This window comes from Thermothelomyces thermophilus, chromosome 3, assembly GCF_000226095.1.
Source record: "Thermothelomyces thermophilus ATCC 42464 chromosome 3, complete sequence".
Lineage (NCBI taxonomy): Eukaryota > Fungi > Ascomycota > Sordariomycetes > Sordariales > Chaetomiaceae > Thermothelomyces > Thermothelomyces thermophilus.
In genome coordinates, this window is record NC_016474.1 from 3820015 (window position 1) to 3842210 (window position 22196).

The following is a 22196-nucleotide window of genomic DNA, read 5'->3' on the forward strand; positions in this document are numbered from 1 at the left end:
GAGAATGCCGGAGCCTAAAGAAAGAATAGAAACCAGCCCTTAGAAAGGAAATTACAGCTATCGACGAAACCACTAAGGACGTTATCAAAGTAGTAGCCACAAGCTACGAAGACAGGGACAATGATATAGACAGTCTCGGACACGACAGTAATAGTAAAGACAAATAAGCACCGTACTCCGAGCTGGTCACTGTAGACCTAGAGATAGGTCTCGCCAAATAGGACATAGCAGGAGAGTATATACCGCTAATCTCGATTTTCCTAGCCTTGAGGTAGTAGGGTTCTATAGTTACCTAGAGGCGGGATGGATTGTGGACAACCGACACCTAAGGAATCGAAAGACCTAGACCTAATGCTCTATTCCTCTAGGAATAAATCGAATGGTACCGTAATAAAGTTTTCCGACTTAATATAGAACTGTACGAATGGGATAGGCGCTTGACTTGACTTACCTAGTAGAGCGATAAGATAAAGGACGAAATAAGGGAACTCCGACATATTATAGAAGCTATCAAAGGAGAATAGCCTGTGATATATAATGGACCTGATAGCTACACCGAGAATCTTGACGGCTAGTAACTTAGTAATGATATATGGAACCTGGAATACTAGTTTATATACGCGAACCGCGGAAAAGACGAGCGTACGTAGGAAAGCTACTAGAAGAAATACTCCTATCTTAGTATTAGAGTACCTACGGTCTATATATAATAGGAAGGATTTAGGAAAGAATTCTAATACCTCCTAGGTAACGCCACGCAACTATACCCTTAACACGAGGTATATGTATAAGTGCTTTGGTTCTAGTATATAGTATACAAATACTAATACCACTTCTATAATAAATTCGAAAATAATTACTAGCCGACCTGACAAGGAAATGAGGACGGAAGCTTATACCCTATAGAATAGGTCTACGATATAAGAAACAGAGCGGCCGAATTGCTCTAGAAGATCAAAGCCCGCAATTCAGAAGGCATCACGATAGTTCTAAAACGAGCCTAGCCTAGGCACTGCAGAACCGGACGAGACATATAGGACTTGTACTAGAGCAACGATTGCCTCTATCACACGGACGAAAAGAAATTGCAAATTCGGGAGCTTCAGATGAAGCTATGGCACGTACGACAGAAAGCAGAACGGACCTAATGGTAGGAAGCTATAAGCACTCAATGGCTCATAGAAATGAGCACGATTAATAAAGCTACTATTAGCCGAACAACCAAAGAGGTTAGTACTAACCTAGGAAACGGGTTAGGGCCCTTCGAGGGGCCTAAAAACCATTAACGCCTATATAGCGGCAAGTAGTAGCGTAGTATAGGAGGAACTAGCGTAAGAAACCACTATATCGAGACCTCCTAGTAGAAATATAGGAAATCGCCGCAATCTTTAGACGACGGCGGCAAGATAAGCGACTATAGATAATAGCATAATAGAGATAGCACGAAATGCTCGTATTAGTAGATAGTGGAGCAGAGATAAACCTGATTTCGCCGACACTTATAAATTAGCTACGGATACCCTAGAGAATGAAGCGGAAGTATAGCATAGTCAAAGGGCTATTTCCGACATAATAGGTATATAAGGAGACTAAACCGATCGACATTACTATGGTAAGAAAAACCATAGTAGTTATATTTAGTATTATAGATATAGGCAACGACAAAGATATAATATTAGGGTTACTATAGTATGAAGATTATAACCCGGACATTAGCTAGAAGAATGGTAGCTACCTACGACCCCGAACGGAGTTATATTTGACTAGCAAGATAGGGAGCGTACAAGGATCGCGAGCGGACAATGCTTAGGGGAAGGCATATCCTACGGATCTACCGTAAGAGATAGACAATAGTAGGCAGACTACTACAGACTCTAGAAGAGGCGGTATAACAACATCGATATCGTAATAGGAGGAACAAGCCAAATCGCCGATAGCTGTTCTCTCTGTTAATGAATACGGAGCACTGCAATTAGAGTAGTAGGTTAAGATAGGAGAAATCGCTAGTATCGCTATAGACGGAACCAAGTTCGTATACTATTAGAAAACCGAGAGACAAGACAAGACTAGGGAAGTACCGAAAGAATACAAAGGATACCTAGCATTCGAACCGAAGTATCTAGAAGGATTACTAGAACATGGCCTATAGGATTACAAAATCAAGCTTAAGGAAAGAGTACGACTAAAGTTCTTTAAGATTTACTATACGAGCTAGATATAGAACGAAGAACTTAAGCAATATTTAGAGGAGAACCTTCGAAGAGGACATATCTGCTTGTCGATATTGCTAGCAGGCTACCTAATCCTATTTGTGCCTAAGAAAGACGGAAAGCTACGGTTATATGTTAACTATCGGTAACTTAACGAACAGACCGTGAAAAATCGATACCCGTTACCGCTAATCTCACGGCTCTAAGATCAGTTAGCAAGAGCCTAATATTTTACGCGTCTTGACTTGCTATCGGCCTATAACTATATATAGATCAAAGAAGGTAACAAGTGGAAAACGGCCTTTAGGACACCCTATAGCCACTATAAGTACCTTGTCATGCTATTCAGACTTACAAACGCGCCGGCAACGTTCCAAGCCCTGATTGATCAAGCTATCCGACCCTTTCTCGACAAATTTATAGTATGTTATCTCGACAATATACTTATCTTCTCTAAGACGATAGACGAATACTAGAAGTATATAAAAGCAGTATTAGACACGCTATATACATACAAGCTATTAGTTAACAAGGAAAAGAGCAAATTCTATATTAGGAAGATAGTCTTTTTAGGATACGAAATATCCCTAGGATAAATTCGGATAGAACCTTTAAAGGTTAAAGCTATCAAAAATTAGCTACGACCAACATTAGTTACAGAAGTATAAAGCTTCATCGGATTTACAAACTTCTACCAGATATTTATTAGGAACTTTAGAGCGATTGTACGACCTTTATATAAACTTACCAAGAAGAACGCTAAATTCCAATGGGAAGAGCGACATGAGCAAGCATTTACATAGATCCGCGATGCCATTACTAAGGACCTAATACTAGTACTACCAGACCCTAAGAAGCCATTCGAGGTAGAAACGGACGCTTTAGACTACGCCATCGGAGGACAATTGGGATAACGAGACAAACAAGGGAAGCTATATCCTATAACCTTCTTTTTAAAGAAGCTCGATAGACTATATCTTAATTATCTAATCTATAATAAGGAACTACTTGCGATTATCGAAGCCTTTAAGGAATGGCGACTATACCTTAGTGGTACGATTGAACTAGTATAAGTATATATAGATTATAAGAACCTACGATACTTTATAACGATAAAGGAACTTAATAGACGACAAATACGATAGGCAGAATTCCTCACGGAATTTAACTTCGAGATCTACTATAAGAAGGGCAAAGAAAACATACAAGCGGACATTTTAAGCCGATAAACGGATTATACAAAAGGACAAACGGGAACAATACTACCGTTGTTTAAGGAACAAACAGACGGAACGCTACATCACGAAACGTAGACACCTGTAAAAGATGATCTACTTGACTTATTCCTAGAATGCTACGTAATCTTTCGAGAAGAAAGGATTAACGAGGCATAGTATCAAGCAACACCTAGACTAGTGGTACCTAACGGAGTAGAAGAAAGAGATAGGAAACTTTGGTACCAAGGCAAAGCATATATCTATGACTAGGATCAATAGCTGCAGATGATTCGAGAACTCTACAAGTCGAAACTCGAAGGATACAAAGGAGTTACAAAGACTGTCGTATAAGTCAAGAAACACTACGACTTTCCACAGTTAATGGCACGGGTTAAGGAAGTCGTACGGAGCTATGACATCTGCAATCGAAGCAAAACGGTATAACACAAGCTATATAGGCTACTTTAGCTACTATTAATAGCTGACAAACTATAAAGCTTAGTTACGATAGACTTTATTACGAAGCTGCTAGAATCTAAGGATATAACTATAGGAGTAATCTACGATAGTATTCTTACTATAATAGATCGCCTGACTAAATAGGCATACTTCTTTCCCTATAAGGAGTTATAGATAGCTAAACAGCTAGCAGATGTGATCTATTGGCAGGTTGCATTAGTGTATGCTTGGCCACAAGAATGGATCACCGACAGAGATACGAAGTTTATATCGAAGTTCTGGCAAGCGTTAATATAACAATTAGGCGTCAATAGCAAGCTATTAACGGTATATTACCTACAGACTAACAGACAAACGGAGCGACTAAACTAAGTTATTAAGCAGTACCTCCGCTCTTACATTAACTATTAGCAAGACGACTAGGTTATACTATTACCAATAGTATAACTCGCTTATAACATGATACTAACGGAAACGACTAAAGTTATACCATTCTTTGCAAACTACAGATATAAAGCAGACCTTAGGCAAGGACTAGAGGTTATAGTGCCAAGAGCAGCAGTCAAAGCAGAATAAATATACGCACTATATAAAAAGCTTAAAAAGGAACTCGAGTTTGTCAAGACTAGAATAAAGAACTACTATAACAAATATAGGCTCAAGGGACCTTGCCTAGAGAGGGGAGACAAAGTCTACCTAATCGCATGAAACTTATAAACCAAATGACTAAGTACGAAGCTAGACTTCAAGAAGGTTAGACCCTTCGTTATCAAAGAACGAATTTCGATATCTAACTACCGACTATCGTTACCGTCATCTATATAACTATAGATAGATGTTTTTTATATTTCGCTTCTCGAACTAGTACCGAAAAACGCCAAGGTTGCCACACACATCGAAGTAGAAGACAAGGAAGAAGAATAGGACGTCAAAGAAATTCTAGATTTACGTATCATTAACGGAGAACTATAGTACCTAGTCAAATAGCTTGATTTTAGACTAGAAGACAACTTATAGGAACTAGTTAAGAACCTAAGTTACCCTAAGAAACTTTAGCAGTTCTACTAGAGGAACCCTAACTGACCGAAAGCGATAGACCCGAAACCAACCCGAAATCGGCTAGCAAGGACAGATCTAAAGGAACTTTAGAATATATAGAATCCCAAAGCTGTCCGAAATCGGCGGACAAGCGAGACGGGGTCGAAGAAGGCGTAGTAGCCCTAGAAGCCTCCGCTGCCGCCGCCGCTTTAGCCTCCTCACGTTCCACTCGCTCTAACTCCTCTATACTATCGATACCCTAAGCAATAGCCCTTATCATCTTCTTAAACTACATTCGCTTCTGTTTCCGGAGACGAAGGACCTGCTCCTTAGCAGCTATAAGCTTATCCTTAAGTTTTTAATACTAAGCCGTAATAGACTAAAGCTAAGCAGGAGAAACGCTAAGAACATTATAATTCGAACGCTTATTATGAATGTACTCTATATATTAAGAAGAATTGCTTTTTGAAACCTTATATAAACTAAGGCCTTTAGACTTATATAGCATATAAGGACGTATCGTTAAAAGATTATCTAAGGAAAGAATTACGGCTAGGAGATAATTAGCATAAAGAGTCGACGTAGCAGGCTTAGACTTCGACTTCTTTCTTATATAATTAGTTATCTTAGCGATATTATAAAAGAAAGAGAAGAGGGGGGGGACTAAGGAATATAACTATATATAAGCAGGGGGGGGGTATTGGTATTATTTAAAATAGACCTAAGTCTTTCGAGGACGAAAGACCTAGGGGAGGGGCATCGTGTCACGATTTGACTGTATAAGGCGACCCGACAAGGCATACGGAACCAATCAGGAACTGCAAGACCTAAGGACCAATTAGGAAGTGATCGCAGTGATCGCACTTCGATCAAGGCAAACACCTAAACAATGATCGAAGGATCGTAGCAGCAATTACACAATCGGAATCTAAGGGAACACTTAGAAATGAAGGAACTAGACAAGTATATTAGATAGCTAGTCACTTATTATGGTAGACTCTAGGAGTTTACCAGTAGTAATAATCACAATTACAGTACTTATACTAAGCATTGTTGATTATTGTAAGAGATAACTCTAAGTGTTATTATGAACCCTTTGGCTTTACCGAATCCCTTAGACGACCTGCCTGCTTATCCCGCCTAATCTACCTCTGTCTGGACCCTTTCAGAAGAAGTCTGAGTTAGGTTTGTTATAATATCACGAAACGTAGATACCTATAGAAGATGATTTACTTAACTTATTCCTAGAGTATTATATAATCTTTCGAGAAGAAAGGACTAACGAGGTATAATATTAAGTAATATCTAGACTACTAGTACCTAATGGAGTAGAAGAAAGAGATAGGAAACTCTGGTACCGAGGTAAAGTATATATCTATAACTAGGATTAATAGCTACGGATGATTTGAGAACTCTATAAGTCGAAACTCGGAGGATATAAAGGAGTTACGAAGACTATCGTATAAGTTAAGAAACACTATGACTTTCTATAGTTAACGGTATAAGTTAAGGAAGTCGTATGGAACTATAATATCTGTAACCAAAGCAAAACGGCACGATATAAGCCATATAGGCTACTTTAGCCACTACTAATAGCTAATAAACTATAGAGCTTAGTTACGATAGACTTTATTACGAAGCTACTAAAATCTAAGGATATAGCTATAGGAGTAACCTATAATAGTATTCTTACTATAGTAGATTACCTAACTAAATAGATATACTTCTTTCCCTATAAGGAGTCCTAGATAGCTAAATAGCTAGTAGATATAATCTATTAGCAAGTTATATTAGTATATGCTTAGCCGTAAGAATAGATTACCGACAAAGATACCAAGTTCGTATTAAAGTTCTGGTAAGCGTTAATATAATAATTAGGCATTAATAGCAAGCTATTAATAGTATATTACCTATAGACTAATAGATAAATAGAGCGACTAAACCAAGTTATTAAGCAATACCTCCACTCTTACATTAACTACTAGTAAGATAATTAGGTTATACTATTACTAATAGTATAACTGTGACGAACCTAGCTCAGACTTCTTCTGAAAGGGTTTAGACGAAGGTAGATTAAGCGGGACAAGCAGGCAGGTCGTCTAAGGGATTCGGTGAAGCCAAAGGGTTTACAACAACACTAGAGTTATCTCTTACAGTAATTAGCAATACTTGGTATAAGTACTATGATTGTGATTGTTACCACTAGTGAACTCCCAGAGTCCACTATAACGAGTAACTATCTATATGTATATATAATCCTAGGATCACTAGCGGTCGTGGTAATCCTCCGTACTGGCTTACCTAGCTCACGACGTGAGCCAGTGATCCTCTACTGGGATCATTTCTTACCAAGTGTGATCCTGTCCTAATTGGTCTATCATTCTTCGGCTTGATTAGCCCGTTTGTGTCGGTGGTCTAGGCGGCAGCTGTATATATATTTCCGTGATACGATGCCCTCTCTCCGAGGCTTTTGACCCGAAAGCCCTCTTTAGGTCTTTTCAAATAGCGCTAACATTCTTTTCCATGTATGCCTCGCAATTTTTCCCTTTTTCCGCACTGCTAGTGGCTAATAAGATGGCAGATCGTATCTCTAAGCGCCGATCTTCGAAATCCTAACAGCACACCGCGCGAAGGAGCAGGGTTCCGAGCTATTTCGTCGAGGCATACAGTCTCTAGAGGAAATAGAGGCAGAAGAACGGAGGGTGTAGGATTCCAAGGCACGTGTTATTAGTAACATACGGTCCTAGGGTGCTAATGTCCTGTTTGACTGGTCCTCTTTAGGCCTAGATTTGTCGGAGGCCGACTTAGCCATTTTATCCGAGCCAGTGCTTACGGTCGATCCGGGTTCTAGTGGTAGAACTGTTCTAGTTTCTCAGGGCAGTTTAAATTCTTGACTAGTTCCTATAAGTTGTCTTCTGGTCCGAAATCGAGCTACTTAACCAGGTACTACAGTTCCCTATTGATAATATATAAATCTAGAATTTCTTCGACGTCCTATTCTTCTTCCTCGTCTTCTGCTTCGATGTGTATGGCAACCTTGGCGTTTTTCGGTGCTGGTTCGAGAAGTGAAATATAAAAAACATCCGTCCGTAGGCGTATAGATAACGGTAACGATAGTCGGTAATTAGATGTCGAAATTCGTTCTTTGATAACGAAGGGTCTGACCTTCTTAAAGTCTAGCTTCGTGCTTAGTCGTTTAGTTCGTAAGTTCTATACAATCAAGTAGACTTTGTCTCCCCTCTCTAGGCAAGGTCCCTTGAGCCTATATTTGTCGTAGTAGTTCTTTATTCTAGTTCTAACAAACTCGAGTTCCTTTTTTAAGCTTCTTATATAGTGCGTATATCTATTTTACTTTGACTACTACTTTTAGCACTATAACCTCTGGTCCTTGCCTAAGGTCTGCTTTATATCCGTAGTTCGCGAAGAACGGTATGACTTTAGTTGTTTCTATCGGCGTCGTGTTATAAGTGAGTTATACTATTAGCAACAGTATAACCTAGTCGTTTTACTAGTAGTTAACGTAAGAACGGAGATATTACTCGATAACTTGGTTTAGTCGCTCCGTTTGTCCGTCAGTCTATAGGTAATATGCCGTTAATAGCTTACTATTAACGCCCAATCATTGCATTAACGCTTACTAGAACTTTAATACAAACTTGGTATCTCTATCAGTGATCCATTCTTATAGCTAAGCATACACTAATGCAACTTGCCGATAGATCACGTCTACCAGCTATTTAGCTGTCTAGGACTCCTTATAAGGAAAGAAGTATACTCACTTAGTCAGGCGATCTACTATAGTAAGGATACTATTGTAGATCACTCCTATAGCTATATCCTTAGATTCTAGTAGCTTTATAATAAAGTCTATTATAACTAAGCTCTATAGTTTGTCAGCTATTAGTAGTGGCTAAAGTAGCCTATATAGCTTGTATCGTACCATTTTGCTTCGATTACAAATGTCGTAGTCCTATACGACTTCCTTAACCCGTGCCGTTAACTATAGAAAGTCATAGTGTTTCTTGACTTATGCGACAGTCTTCGTGACTCCTTTATATCCTCCAAGTTTCGACTCGTAAAGTTCTCGAATCATCCGCAGCTGTTAATCTTTATCGTAGATATACGCTTTACCTCGGTACCAGAGTTTCCTATCTCTTTCTTCCACTTCGTTAGGTACTACTAGTCCGGGTGTTGCTTGATACTATGCCTCGTTGATCCTTTCTTCTCGAAAGATTATATAGCATTCTAGGAACAGGTCGAGTGGATCATCTTCCACGGGTATCTGCGTTTTGTAATATAGCGTTCCGTCTGTCCGTTCCTTAAATAACGGTAATATTATTTCCGTTCGTCCTTCCGTGTGATCCGTTCGTCGGCTTAAGATGTCCGCTTGTATGTTCTCTTTGCCCTTCTTATAGCGGATCTTAAAGTTAAATTCCGCGAGGAATTCTACCTATCGTATTTGTCGTTTGTTAAGCTCCTTCGTTGTTATAAAGTATTGTAAATTCTTATAATCTATATATACTTATACCGGTTTAATCGTATTACTAAGGTATAGTCGCTATTCCTTAAAAGCTTTGACAATCGCAAGTAGTTCCTTATTATAGATTGGATAATTAAGACATAGTCTATCGAGCTTCTTTAAAAAGAAGGCTATAGGATATAGCTTTCCTTGTCCATCTTATTATTCTAATTATCCTCCGATAGCGTAGTCTAAAGCGTCTGTTTCCACCTTAAATGGCTTCTTAGGGTCTGGTAGTACCAGTACTAGATCTTTAGTAATGGCGTCGCGAATCTATGTAAATGCTTGCTTATATTGCTCTTCCTATTAGAATTTAGCATTCTTCTTGGTAAGCTCGTACAAAGGTCGTATAATCGCTCTAAAGTTCCTAATGAACATCTGGTAGAAGTTCGCAAATCCGATAAAACTTTGTACTTCCGTAACTAACGTTAGTTATAGCCAATTCTTAATAGCTTTAACCTTTAAAGGTTCTATCCGGATTTGTCCTAGGGATATTTCGTATCCTAAAAAGACTATCTTCCTAATATAGAACTCGCTCTTTTCCTTGTTAACTAATAGCTTATACGCGTGTAACGCGTCTAGCACTGCTTTTACGTACTTCTGGTGTTCGTCTATCGTCTTGGAGAAGATGAGTATATCGTCGAGATAATATATTGCAAATTTGTCGAGAAAGGGTCGGATAGCTTGATCAATTAGAGCTTAAAACGTTACCAGCACGTTCGTAAGTCTAAATAGTATGATGAGGTACTTATAGTAGCTATAGGGTATCCTAAAGGCCGTTTTCTACTCGTCGCCTTCTTTAATCTATATATAGTTATAGGCCGATGGCAAGTCAAGATATATAAAATATTAGGCTCTTACTAACTAATCTCGGAGCTATAAGATTAATAGTAACGGGTATCGATTTTTTATAGTCTATTCGTTAAGTTACCAATAGTTAATATATAACTATAGCTATCTATCTTTCTTAGGCACAAATAGGATTAGGTAGCCTACTAGCAATGTTAACAGGCAGATATGTCCTCTTTAAAGGTTCTCCTCTAAATATTACTTAAGTTCTTCGTTCTATATCTAGCTTGTATAGTAAATCTTAAAGAACTTTAATTATGCTCCTTCCTTAAGCTTGATCTCGTGATCCTATAGGCCGTATTCTAGTAGTCCTTCTAAATGTTTCGGTTCGAATGCTAGGTGTCTTTCGTATTCCTTCGGTACTTCCCTAGTCTTATCTCATCTCTCGGTTTTCTAATAGTATACGAACTTGGTTCCGTCTATGGCGATGCTAGTGATTTCTCCTGTCTTAACCTACTGCTCCAATTACAGTGCTCTACATTCGTTAACGGAGAGAACAGCTATCGGCGGTTTAGCTCGTTCCTCCTGTCGCGATATTGATGTCATTATACTGCCTCTTCTAGAGTCTATAGTAGTCTGCCTACTACTATCCGTCTCTTGCGGTAGATTTGTAGGACATGCCTTTCCTTAAGTATTGTCTGCTTGTAATCCTTATATACTCCCTATCTTACTAGTCAAATATAACTCTATTTAGGGTTATAGGTAGCTACTATTCTTCTAGCTAATGTCTAGGTTATAGTCTTCGTGCTATAGTAACCCTAATATTATGTCTTTGTCATTGCCTATATCTATAATGCTAAATATAACTACTATAGTCTTCCCTACTATAGTGATATCAATCGGTTCGGTCTCCCTATATACCTATTACGTCAGAAATGGCCCTTTGACTATGCTATACTTCTGCTTTATTCTCTAGGGTATCCGTAGCTAATTTACAAGTGTCGGCGAAATCAGGTTTATCTCTGCTCCACTATCCACTAGTACAAGCATTTCGTGCTATTTCCATTATGCTATTATCTATAGTCGCTTATCTTGCCGCCATCGTCCGAAGATTACGACGATTTCCTATACTTCTGCTAGGAGGTCTTAATATAGTGGTCTCTTATGCTAGTTCCTCCTATACTACGCTATTACTTGCTACTACACGGGCGTTAATAGTTTCCAGGCCCCTCGAAGGGCCCTTGTAACGAACCCAACTCAGACTTCTTCTAAAAGGGTCTAGACAGAGGTAGATTAGGCAGGACAAGCAAGCAGGTCGTCTAAGGGATTCGGTAAAGCCAAAGGGTTTATAACAACACTTAGAGTTATCTCTTACAGTAATTAACAATGCTCGGTATAAGTACTATGATTATGATTATTACCACTAGTGAACTCCTAGAGTCCACTATAACGAGTGACTAGCTATCTAATATACTTATCTAGTTCCTTCATTCCTAAGTGTTCCCTTAGATTCCGATCGTATGATCGCTGCTACAATCCTTCGATTATTGTTTAGGTGTTCGCCTTAATCGAAGTGTGATCACTGTAATCACTTCCTGATTGGTCCTTAGGTCTTACGGTTCCTAATTGGTTCCGTATACCTTGTCGGGTCGCCTTATACGGTCGAATCGTGACACGATGCCCCTCCCCTAGGTCTTTCGTCCTTAAAAGACTTAGGTCCGTTTCAAATAACACTAATACCCCCCCCCTGCTTATATATAGTTATGTTCCTCAGTCCCCCCCCTCTTCTCTTTCTTTTATGATGTCGCCAAGATGACTGATTGTATAAGAAAGAAGTCAAAGTCTAAGCCTGTTACGTCGACTCTTTATGCTAACTATCTCCTGGCCGCGATTCTTTCCTCAGATAATCTTTTAACGATATATCCTTATACGCTGTATGAGTCTAAAGGCCTTAGTTTGTATGAGGTTTCGGAAAGCGATTCTTCTTAATATACAGAGTGTGTTTATAACAAGCATTCAAATTATAACGTTCTTAGCGTTTCTCCTGCTTAGCTTCAGTCTATTATAGCTTAGCATTAAAAACTTAAGGATAAGCTTATAGCTGCTAAGGAGCAGGTCCTTTGTCTCTAGAAATAGAAGCGAATATGGTTTGAGAAGATGATAAGGGCTATTGCTCGGGGTATTGACAGTGTAGAGGAGTTAGAGCAAGTAGAACGTAAGGAGGCTAAAGCGGCGGCGGTAGCAGAGGCTTCTAGGGCTACTATGCCTTCTTCGACCCCGTCTCGCTTATCTGCCAATTTCAGACAGCTTTAGGATTCTATATATTCTGAAGTTCCTTTAGATCTGTCCTTGCTAGCCGATTTCGGGTTAGTTTCGGGTCTATTGCTTTCGGTCGGTTAGGGTTCCTCTAGTAGAACTGTTAAAGTTTCTCAGGGTAACTTAGGTTCTTAACTAGTTCCTATAAGTTATTTTTTAGTCTAAAATCAAGCCATTTAACTAGGTATTATAGTTCTCCGTTAATAATACGTAAATCTAGAATTTCTTTAACGTCCTATTCTTCTTCCTCGTCTTTTACTTCGATATACGTAGTAACCTTAGTGTTTTTCGGTACTAGTTCGAGAAGCGAAATATAAAAAACATCTATCTGTAGTCATATAGATAATAGTAACGATAGTCGGTAGTTAGATGTCGAAATTCGTTCTTTGATAACGAAGGGTCTGACCTTCTTAAAGTCTAGCTTTACGCTTGGTTATTTGGTTTATAAGTTTCGTATGATTAGGTAGACTTTATCTCCCCTCTCTAGGCAAGGTCCCTCGAGCCTATGTTTGTCGTAGTAGTTCTTTATTCTAGTCTTGACAAACTCGAGTTCCTTTTTAAGCTTTTTATATAGTGCGTACATTTGTTCCGCTTTAACTGTTGCTCTCGGCATTATAACCTCTGGTCCTTGCCTAAGGTCTGCTTTATATCTATAGTTCGCGAAGAACGGTGTGACTTTGGTCATTTCTGTTGGTGTCGTATTGTAAGCGAGTTGTGCTGTTAGCAATAGCATGACCTAGTCATCTTGCTAATAGTTAATGTAAGAGTGGAGGTACTGCTTAATAACTTGGTTTAGTCGCTCTATTTATCCGTCAGTCTGTAGGTGATATGCCATTGACAGCTTGCTGTTGACGCCTAATCGTTATATTAACGCTTGCTAGAACTTCGATGCGAACTTCGTGTCTCTATCGGTGATCCATTCTTACGGCTAAGCATGCACTAATGTAACTTGCCAATAGATTATATCTACTAGCTATTTAGCTATCTAGGACTCTTTATAGGGAAAGAAGTATGCCTATTTAGTTAGGCGATCTACTATAGTAAGAATACTATTATAGATTACTCCTATAGCTATATCCTTAGATTCTAGCAGCTTTGTAATAAAGTCTATCATGACTAAGCTCTATAGTTTATCAGCTGTTAATAGTGGCTAAAGTAGCCTATACGGCTTATATCGTGCCGTTTTGCTTCGATTACAGATGTCGTAGCTCCGTACGACTTCCTTAACCCGTACCGTTAACTGTAGAAAGTCGTAGTGTTTCTTGACTTATACGACAGTCTTCGTGACTCCTTTATATCCTCCGAGTTTCGACTCGTAGAGTTCTCGAATCATCTATAGCTATTAATCCTAGTTATAGATATATACTTTACCTTAGTACTAAAGTTTCCTATCTCTTTCTTCTACTCCGTTAGGTACTACTAGTCTAGGTGCTGCTTAATACTGTACCTCGTTAATCCTTTCTTCTCGAAAGATTATATAGCATTCTAGGAACGAGTCAAGTGGATTATCTTCTATAGGTATCTACGTTTCGTGATGTAGCGTTCCGTCTGTTCGTTCCTTGAATAACGGTAGTGTTATTCCCGTTCGTCCTTTCGTGTAATCCGTTTGTCGGCTTAAAATGTCCGCTTGTATGTTTTCTTTGCCCTTCTTGTAGCAGATCTCGAAGTTAAATTCCGCGAGGAATTCTGCCTATCGTATTTATTATCCGTTAAGTTCCTTTGTCGTCGTAAAGTATCGTAGGTTCTTATGATCTATATATACTTATACTAGTTCAATCGTACCACTAAGGTATAGTCGCTATTCCTTAAAGGCTTCGATAATTACAAGTAGTTCCTTGTTATAGATCGGATAATTAAGACATAGTCTATCGAGCTTCTTTAAAAAGAAGGCTATAGGATATAGCTTCCCTTGTTTGTCTCGTTGTCCTAATTGTCCTCCGATGGTATAGTCTAAAGCGTCCGTTTCTACCTTAAATGGCTTCTTAGGGTCTAGTAGTACTAGTACTAGGTCCTTAGTAATAGCGTCACAGATCTACATAAATGCTTGCTCGTGTCGCTCTTCCTATTGGAATTTAGTATTCTTCTTGGTAAGTTTGTATAAAGGTCGTGCGATTGCTCTAAAGTTCCTAATGAACATCTGGTAGAAGTTCGTAAATCCGATAAAGCTTCGTACTTCTATAACTAACGTCGGTCGTAGCCAATTCTTAATGGCTTTAACCTTTAAAGGTTCTATCCGAATTTGTCCTGGGGATATTTTGTATCCTAAAAAGACTATCTTCCTAATATGGAATTCGCTCTTTTCCTTGTTAACTAATAGCTTGTACGCGTGTAACGCGTCTAGTACTACTTTTACATACTTCCAGTATTTGTCTATCGTCTTAGAGAAGATAAGTATATTGTCAAGATAATATACTGTAAATTTATTAAGAAAGGGTTAGATAGCTTAATCAATTAGGGCTTAGAACGTTACTAGCGTGTTCGTAAGTCCGAATGGCATGACGAGGTACTTATAGTGGCTATAGGGTGTCCTAAAGGCCGTTTTCTACTCGTTGCCTTCTTTGATCCATATATAGTTATAGGCCGATGGCAAGTTAAGACGCGTAAAATATTAGGCTCCTGCTAACTAATCTCGGAGCTATAAGATTAGCGGTAACGGGTATCGATTTTTTACAGTCTATTCGTTAAGTTGCCGATAGTCAACGTATAACCGTAGCTTTCTATCTTTCTTAGGCACAAATAGGATTAGGTAGCCTACTAGCAATGTCAACAGGCGGATATATCCTCTTTAAAGGTTCTCCTCCAAATATCGCTTAAGTTCTTCGTTCTATATCTAGCTCGTATAGTAAATCTTAAAGAACTTTAGTCGTGCTCCTTCCTTAAGCTTGATCTCGTAATCCTATAGGCCGTGTTCTAGTAATCCTTCTAGATGCTTCGGTTCGAATGCTAGGTGTCCTTCGTATTCTTTTGGTACTTCCCTAGTCTTGTCTTGTCTCTCAGTTTTCTAATAGTATACAAACTTAGTTCCGTCTATAGTGATACTAGCGATTTCTCCTATCTTAACCTACTACTCTAATTATAGTGCTCCGCATTTATTAACGGAGAGAATAGCTATTAGCGATTCGGCTCGTTCTTCCTATTACGATATCAATGTTATTATACCGCCTCTTCTAGAGTCCGTAGTAGTCTACCTACCACTATCCGTCTCTTGTGGTAGATCTGTAGGATATGCCTTCCCCTAAGTATTGTCTGCTTGTGATCCTTGCGTACTCCCTATCTCGCTAGTCAAATACAACTCCGTTCAGGGTCGTAGGTAGCCACTATTCTTCTAGCTAATGTCCGGGTTATAATCTTCATGCTATAGTAACCCTAATATTATATCTTTGTCGTTACCTATATCTATAATACTAAATATAACTACTATAGTTTTTCCTGCTATAGTAATATCGATCGGTTCGGTCTCCCTATATACCTATTATGTCGGAAATGGCCCTTTAACTATGCCATACTTCCGCTTTATTCTCTAGGGTATCTGTAGCTAATTTACAAGTATTGGCGAAATCAGGTTCATCTCTGCTCTACTGTCTACTAGTACGAGCATTTCGTGCTGTCTCCATTATGCTATTATCTATAGTTGCTTATCTTACCGCTATCGTCTAAAGATTATGGCGATTTCCTATGTTTCTGCCGGGAGGTCTCGATATAGTAGTTTCTTACGCTAATTCCTCCTATACTACGCTACTACTCGCCACTATACAGGTATTAATGGTTTTCGGGCCCCTCGAAGGGCCCTGACCTATTTCCTAGGTCAGTGCTAACCTCTTCGGTTGTTCGGCTAATAGTGGCTTTGTCAATCGTGCTTATTTCCGTAAGCCATTAAGTGCTTACGGCTTCCTACCATTGGGTCTGTTCTGCTTTCCATCGTGCGTGCCATAGCTTTATCTGAAGCTCCCGAATTCGTAATTTCTTTTCGTCCGCGTGATAGAGGCAATCGTTGCTCTAGCATAAGTCCTATATATCTCGTCTAGTTCCATAGTGCCTAGGCCAGGCTCGTTTTAGAACTATCGTAATGCCTTCTAAATTACGAGCTTCGATCTTCTAGAGCAATTCGGCTGCTCTATTTCCTATATCATAGACCCATTCTATAGGGTATAAGCTTCCGTCCTCATTTCCTTGTCAGGTTAGCTAATGATTGTTTTCAAATTTGTCGCGGAAGTGGTATTAGCATTTGTATACTATATACTAGAACTAGGGCACTTGTGTATATACCTTGTGTCGAGGGTGTAGTCGTATGGCGTTGCCTAGGAGGTATTAGAATTCTTTCCTAAATCCTTCCTATTATATATAGACTATAGGTACTCTAATGCTAAGATAGGAGTATTTCTTCTAATAGCTTTCCTATATACGCTTATCTTTTCTATAGTTCGCGTATATAAACTAGTATTCCGGGTTCTATACGTCGTTACTAAGTTATTAGCTGTTAAGATTCTTAGTATAGCTATTAGGTCTATTATATACTATAGGCTATTCTCCTTTAATAGCTTTTACAATACATCGGAGTTCCCTTATTTTGTCCTTTATCTTATCGCTCTACTAGGCAAGTCGAGTCAAGTGCCTATCCTATTTACGTAGTTCTATATTAAGTCAGAAAACTTCATTACAGTACTATTTGATTTGTTCCTAGAGGAATAGAGCATTAGGTCCGGGTCTTTCAATTCCTTAGGTATCGGTTATCTACGATCTATCCTGCCTCTATATAACCGTGAAACCCTACTGCCTCAAGGCTAGGAGAATCGAAATTGGCGGTGTATACTCTCCTGCTATGTCCCATTTAGCAAGACCTGTCTCTAGGTCTATAGTGACCAGTTCGGAGTATAGTGCTTATTTGTCTTCACCGTTACCGTCGTGTCCGAGACTGTCTGTGCTACTGCCTTTATCTTTATAGCTTATAGCCGCTACTTCGATAACGTCCTTGGTAGTTTTGTCGATAGTCGTAATTTTCTTTCCTAGGGCTAGTTTCTATTCTTTCTTCGGGCTCCGACATTCTTGCTTATAGTGCCCTTTCTTTCTATAGTTATAGTAGGTAACAGTAGACTTGTCTTTGGTCGCCTTCTTCCGGTCCTGCTTCTATACTATATCTATATCTATAGCTCCGGGGTGCGTCCTATACGAGGTATTAACGTATACTCGCTTTTTCTTGTTATTAGCCTTAACTATAGTTCCGTTTATTTGACCTCGTTTCTACTACTCTTGTATATAGAGTCGATTATTAATCCTAATGGCCTATATGATATATTTGTCTAGGGTTTTAGGCTAATTATACTTATATAGCTTATCCTTAACCTTTTCCTTTAAGCCGTTATAGAACAATTACATTAATGCCTTGTCGTTAAGCTAAGACTTAAGCATGTCCTGTCTAAACTATATAGCATAGGAGGCTACTAACTTAGTCTATCAGAGATTGGCAAGTCTTTCTTACATATAAATCTTCTTATCTTTGTCACTAAAAACTTTCCAAAGCTCTTCTTCGAAACGGTCATAAGATTGGAAGACTACCTATATAAATACGTCTCGGTTATCTTCGTCTTCCTTAGTGAGATAGTTGTTCTATATAGGCTTAAACCATCTAAGTGCCTTGCCTTCTAGTCTTATAGCTATATAGAGGACTTTAGCTTTGTCGTCTAGAAACTTGTCATCATTAAGCCGGAAGTAGGATCAGAGGTTTGTTAGGAATCCTATAAGATCCTCCTTAGTTCCTCCGTATTTACTAGGTAATTCGATCTTAATACGCTTCGCTTTAGCGCCCTCAAGTGCCTCGATTTTAGTATAGGCCTCGTTAACTAACTTCTACGAGTACTTTTCACGGTTTTTAAGTTCCTTGATTTGAGCTTAAGCAGCCTTGTCTCTCTGGTCCAACTCCTAGATCCGCTGCTAGAGTTGACCAAGCTAAGCGAGCAGCTATTTAGCCGTGACGTTAGTAGCCATATTGATGTCAAGGTCAAAGTCACCTCCGTTCTAAACCATAATAGAATAAAGGGAGTAGTAACAACGTGTGACAAACCTAACTTAGACTTTTTCTGAAAGGGTCCAGACAGAGGTAGATTAGGCGGGACAAGTAGGCAGGTCGTCTAAGGGATTTGGTGAAGCTAAAGGGTTTATAATAATACTTAGAGTTATCTCTTATAGTAATTAACAATGCTCGGTATAAGTACTATGATTGTGATTATTACTACTGGTGAACTCCTAGAGTCCACTATAACGAGTGACTAGCTATCTAATATACTTGTCTAGTTCCTTTATTCCTAAGTGTTCCCTTAGATTCCGATCGTATAATCGTTATTACGATCCTTTGATCATTGTTTGGGTGTTTGCCTTGATCGAAGTACAATTACTGTAATCACTTCCTGATTAGTCCTTAGGTCTTGCGGTTCCTAATTAGTTCCGTGTGCCTTGTCGGGTCGCCTTATGCGGTCGAATCGTGACAGCCCTAACCCGTTTCCTAGGTTAGTGCTAACCTCTTTAGTTATTTGGCTAATAGTAGCTTCGTCGATTATGCTTATTTCTATAAGCTATTAAGTGCTTACGGCTTCCTACTATTAGGTCCGTTCTACTTTCCATTATATATACTATAGCTTCGTCTAAAGCTCCCGAATTCGCAATTTCTTTTCGTCCGTATAATAGAGGTAATCGTTGCTCTAGCACGAGTCCTATATGTCTCGTCCGGTTCCGCAGTACCTAGGCTAGGCTTGTCTTGGAACTATCGTAATGCCTTCTAGATCGCGGGCTTCGATCTTCTAGAGCAATTCGGCCGCTCTGTTTCCTATATCGTAGACCCATTCCATAGGGCGTAAGCTTCTGTCCTCATTTCCTTGTCAGGTCGGCCAGTGATTGTTTTCAAATTTGTCACGGAAGTGGTATCGGCATTCGTATACTATATACTAGAACTAGGGCACTTGTATATATGCCTTATGTCGAGGGTATAGTTGCGTAGCGTCGCCTAGGAGGTATTAGAATTCTTTCCTAAATCCTTCCTATTATATATAGACCGTAGGTACTCTAGTGCTAATATAGGAATATTTCTTCTAATAGCTTTCCTACGTATGTTTGTCTTTTTTACAGTTTACACGTATAAACTAATATTCTAGGTTCTATACGTCGTTGCTAAGTTGCTAGCCGTTAAGATACTCAACGTAGCTATTAGGCCTATTATATATTATAGGCTGTTCTCCTTTAATAGTTTCTACAATACGTTAGAGTTCCTTTATTTCGTCCCTCATTCTATCGCTCTACTAGGCGAGTCGAATCAAGCATCTATCCCATTTACGCAGTTCCGTATTAAGCCAAAAAACTTCATTATAGTACTATTTGATTCGTTCCTAGAGGAATAGAACATTAGGTCTAGGTCTTTTAATTCTTTAGGTATCAGTTATCCACGATCTATCCTACCTCTACGTGACTATAAAACCCTACTGCCTTAAGGCTGGAAGAATCGAAACTGGCGGTGTATATTCTCCTACCATGTCCCATTTGGCAAGACCTATCTCTAGATCTACAGTGACCAGTTTAGAGTACGGTGCTTATTCGTCTTTACTATTGTCGTTATATCCGAGACTGTCTATATTACTGTCCTTGTCTTTGTAGCTCGTGGCTACTACTTCGATGACGTCCTTAGTAGTTTCGTCGATAGTCGTAATTTCCTTTTTAGGGACTGTCTTCTACTCTTTCTTCGGGCTTTAACATTCTTACTTATAGTGCTCTTTCTTTCTGTAGTTATAGCAGGTAACATTAGACTTATCTTTGGTCGTCTTCTTCTGATCTTACTTCTATACTACGTCTATATTTATAGCTCTGGGGTATATCCTATATAAGGTACTAACATACGCTTGCTTTTTCTTATTGTTAGCTTTAACCGTAGTTCTATTCATTTGACCTTGTTTCTACTGCTCTCGTATATAGAGTTAATCATTGATTCTAATAGCCTATATAATATATTTGTCTAGGTTCTTAGGCTAATCGTACTTATATAGCTTGTCTTTGACCTTTTCCTTTAAGCCATTATAAAATAGTTATATTAATGCCTTATCGTTAAGCTAAGACTTAAGCATGTCCTATCTAAACTATATAGTATAAGAGGCTGCCGACTTGGTCTATCGGAGATTAGCGAGTCTTTCTTATATATAAATCTTCTCGTCTTTATTACTAAAAACCTTCCGAAGCTCTTCTTCGAAACGGTCATAAGATCAGAAGACTGCCTATATAAACGCGTCTCGGTCGTCTTCATCTTCCTTAGTAAGATAGTCATTCTACGTAGGCTCGAACTATCTAAGTGCCTTACCCTCTAATCTCGTAGCTATATAGAGGACTTTGGCTTTGTCGTCTAGAAACTTATCGTCATTAAGCCGGAAGTAGGATCGGAGGTTTGTTAGGAATCCTACAAGATCTTCCTTGGTTCCTCTATATTTGCTAGGTAGTTCGATCTTGATACGGCTCGCTTTGGCGGTCTCGAGCACCTTAATTTTAGCATAGGCCTTGTTAACTAACTTCTACAAGTACTTTTCATAGTTCTCGAGTTCCTTGATTCGAGCTTAAGCAGCCTTATCTCTCTAGTCTAACTCCTAGATCTGCTACTAGAGTTGACTAAGCTAAGTAAGTAGCTGTTCGGCCGTGACGTTAGTAGCTATGTCGATATTAAGGTCGAAGTCACCTCTATTCTAAACCATGATAGAATAAAGGGAGTAGTAACAACGTATAACGAACCTAGCTCAGACTTCTTCTAAAAGGGTTTAGACGAAGGTAGATTAAGCAGGACAAGCGGGCAGGTTGTCTAAGGGATTTGGTAAAGCTAAAGGGTTTATAATAACACTAGAGTTATCTCTTACAATAATTAGCAATACTTAGTATAAGTACTATGATTATGATTATTACCACTGGTGAACTCCTAGAGTCCACTATAACGAGTGACTATCTATATATATATATAATCCTAGGATCACTAGCGGTCGTGGTGATCCTCCGTACTAGCTTACCTAGCTTATGACGTGAGCTAGTGATCCTCTGCTGGGATCATTTCTTGCCAAGTGTGATCCTGTCCTGATTGGTCTATCATTCTTCGGCTTGATTGGCCCGTTTGTGTCGGTGGCCTAGGCGGCAGCTGCATGTATATTTCTGTAACAATAACTCGCTTATAATATAACGCTAATAGAAACAACTAAAGTTATACCGTTCTTTGCGAACTATAGATATAAAGCAGACCTTAGGTAAGGACTAGAGGTCATAGTGCCGAGAGCAGTAGTCAAAGTAAAACAAATGTATATACTATATAAGAAGCTTAAAAAGGAACTTGAGTTTATCAGGACTAGAATAAAAAATTACTATAATAAATATAGGCTTAAGGGACCTTACCTAGAGAGGGGAGACAAAGTCTACTTAATTATACAAAACCTACAAACTAAATGACTAAATATAAAGCTAGACTTTAAAAAGGTTAGACCTTTTATTATTAAAGAACAAATTTTGATATCTAACTACTAACTATCGTTACTATTATCTATACGACTATGGATAGATATTTTTTATATTTCGCTTCTCGAACTAACACCAAAAAACGCTAAGGTTATTATATATATCAAAGTAAAAGACAAAGAAGAAGAA

The 22196-nt window shown here is 38.8% G+C and overlaps 2 protein-coding genes across 2 annotated transcripts; both read left to right on the forward strand.

Annotated features, from left to right (window-relative positions):
- Positions 1 to 2482: 2482 nt before the first annotated feature.
- On the forward strand, positions 2483 to 2686 carry MYCTH_2060581 (uncharacterized protein; the record flags this gene model as incomplete). The annotated part of the gene is made up of 1 exon (XM_003663348.1): positions 2483 to 2686. A coding segment is annotated over one exon (204 nt), but the record flags the coding sequence as incomplete, so codon positions are not given.
- A 1647-nt stretch (positions 2687 to 4333) lies between these two features.
- MYCTH_2062106 (uncharacterized protein) lies at positions 4334 to 22001 on the forward strand (the record flags this gene model as incomplete). Its single annotated transcript, XM_003663349.1, has 2 exons — positions 4334 to 4447; positions 21816 to 22001. Coding segments are annotated over 2 exons (300 nt in total), but the record flags the coding sequence as incomplete, so codon positions are not given.
- Positions 22002 to 22196: the final 195 nt, after the last annotated feature.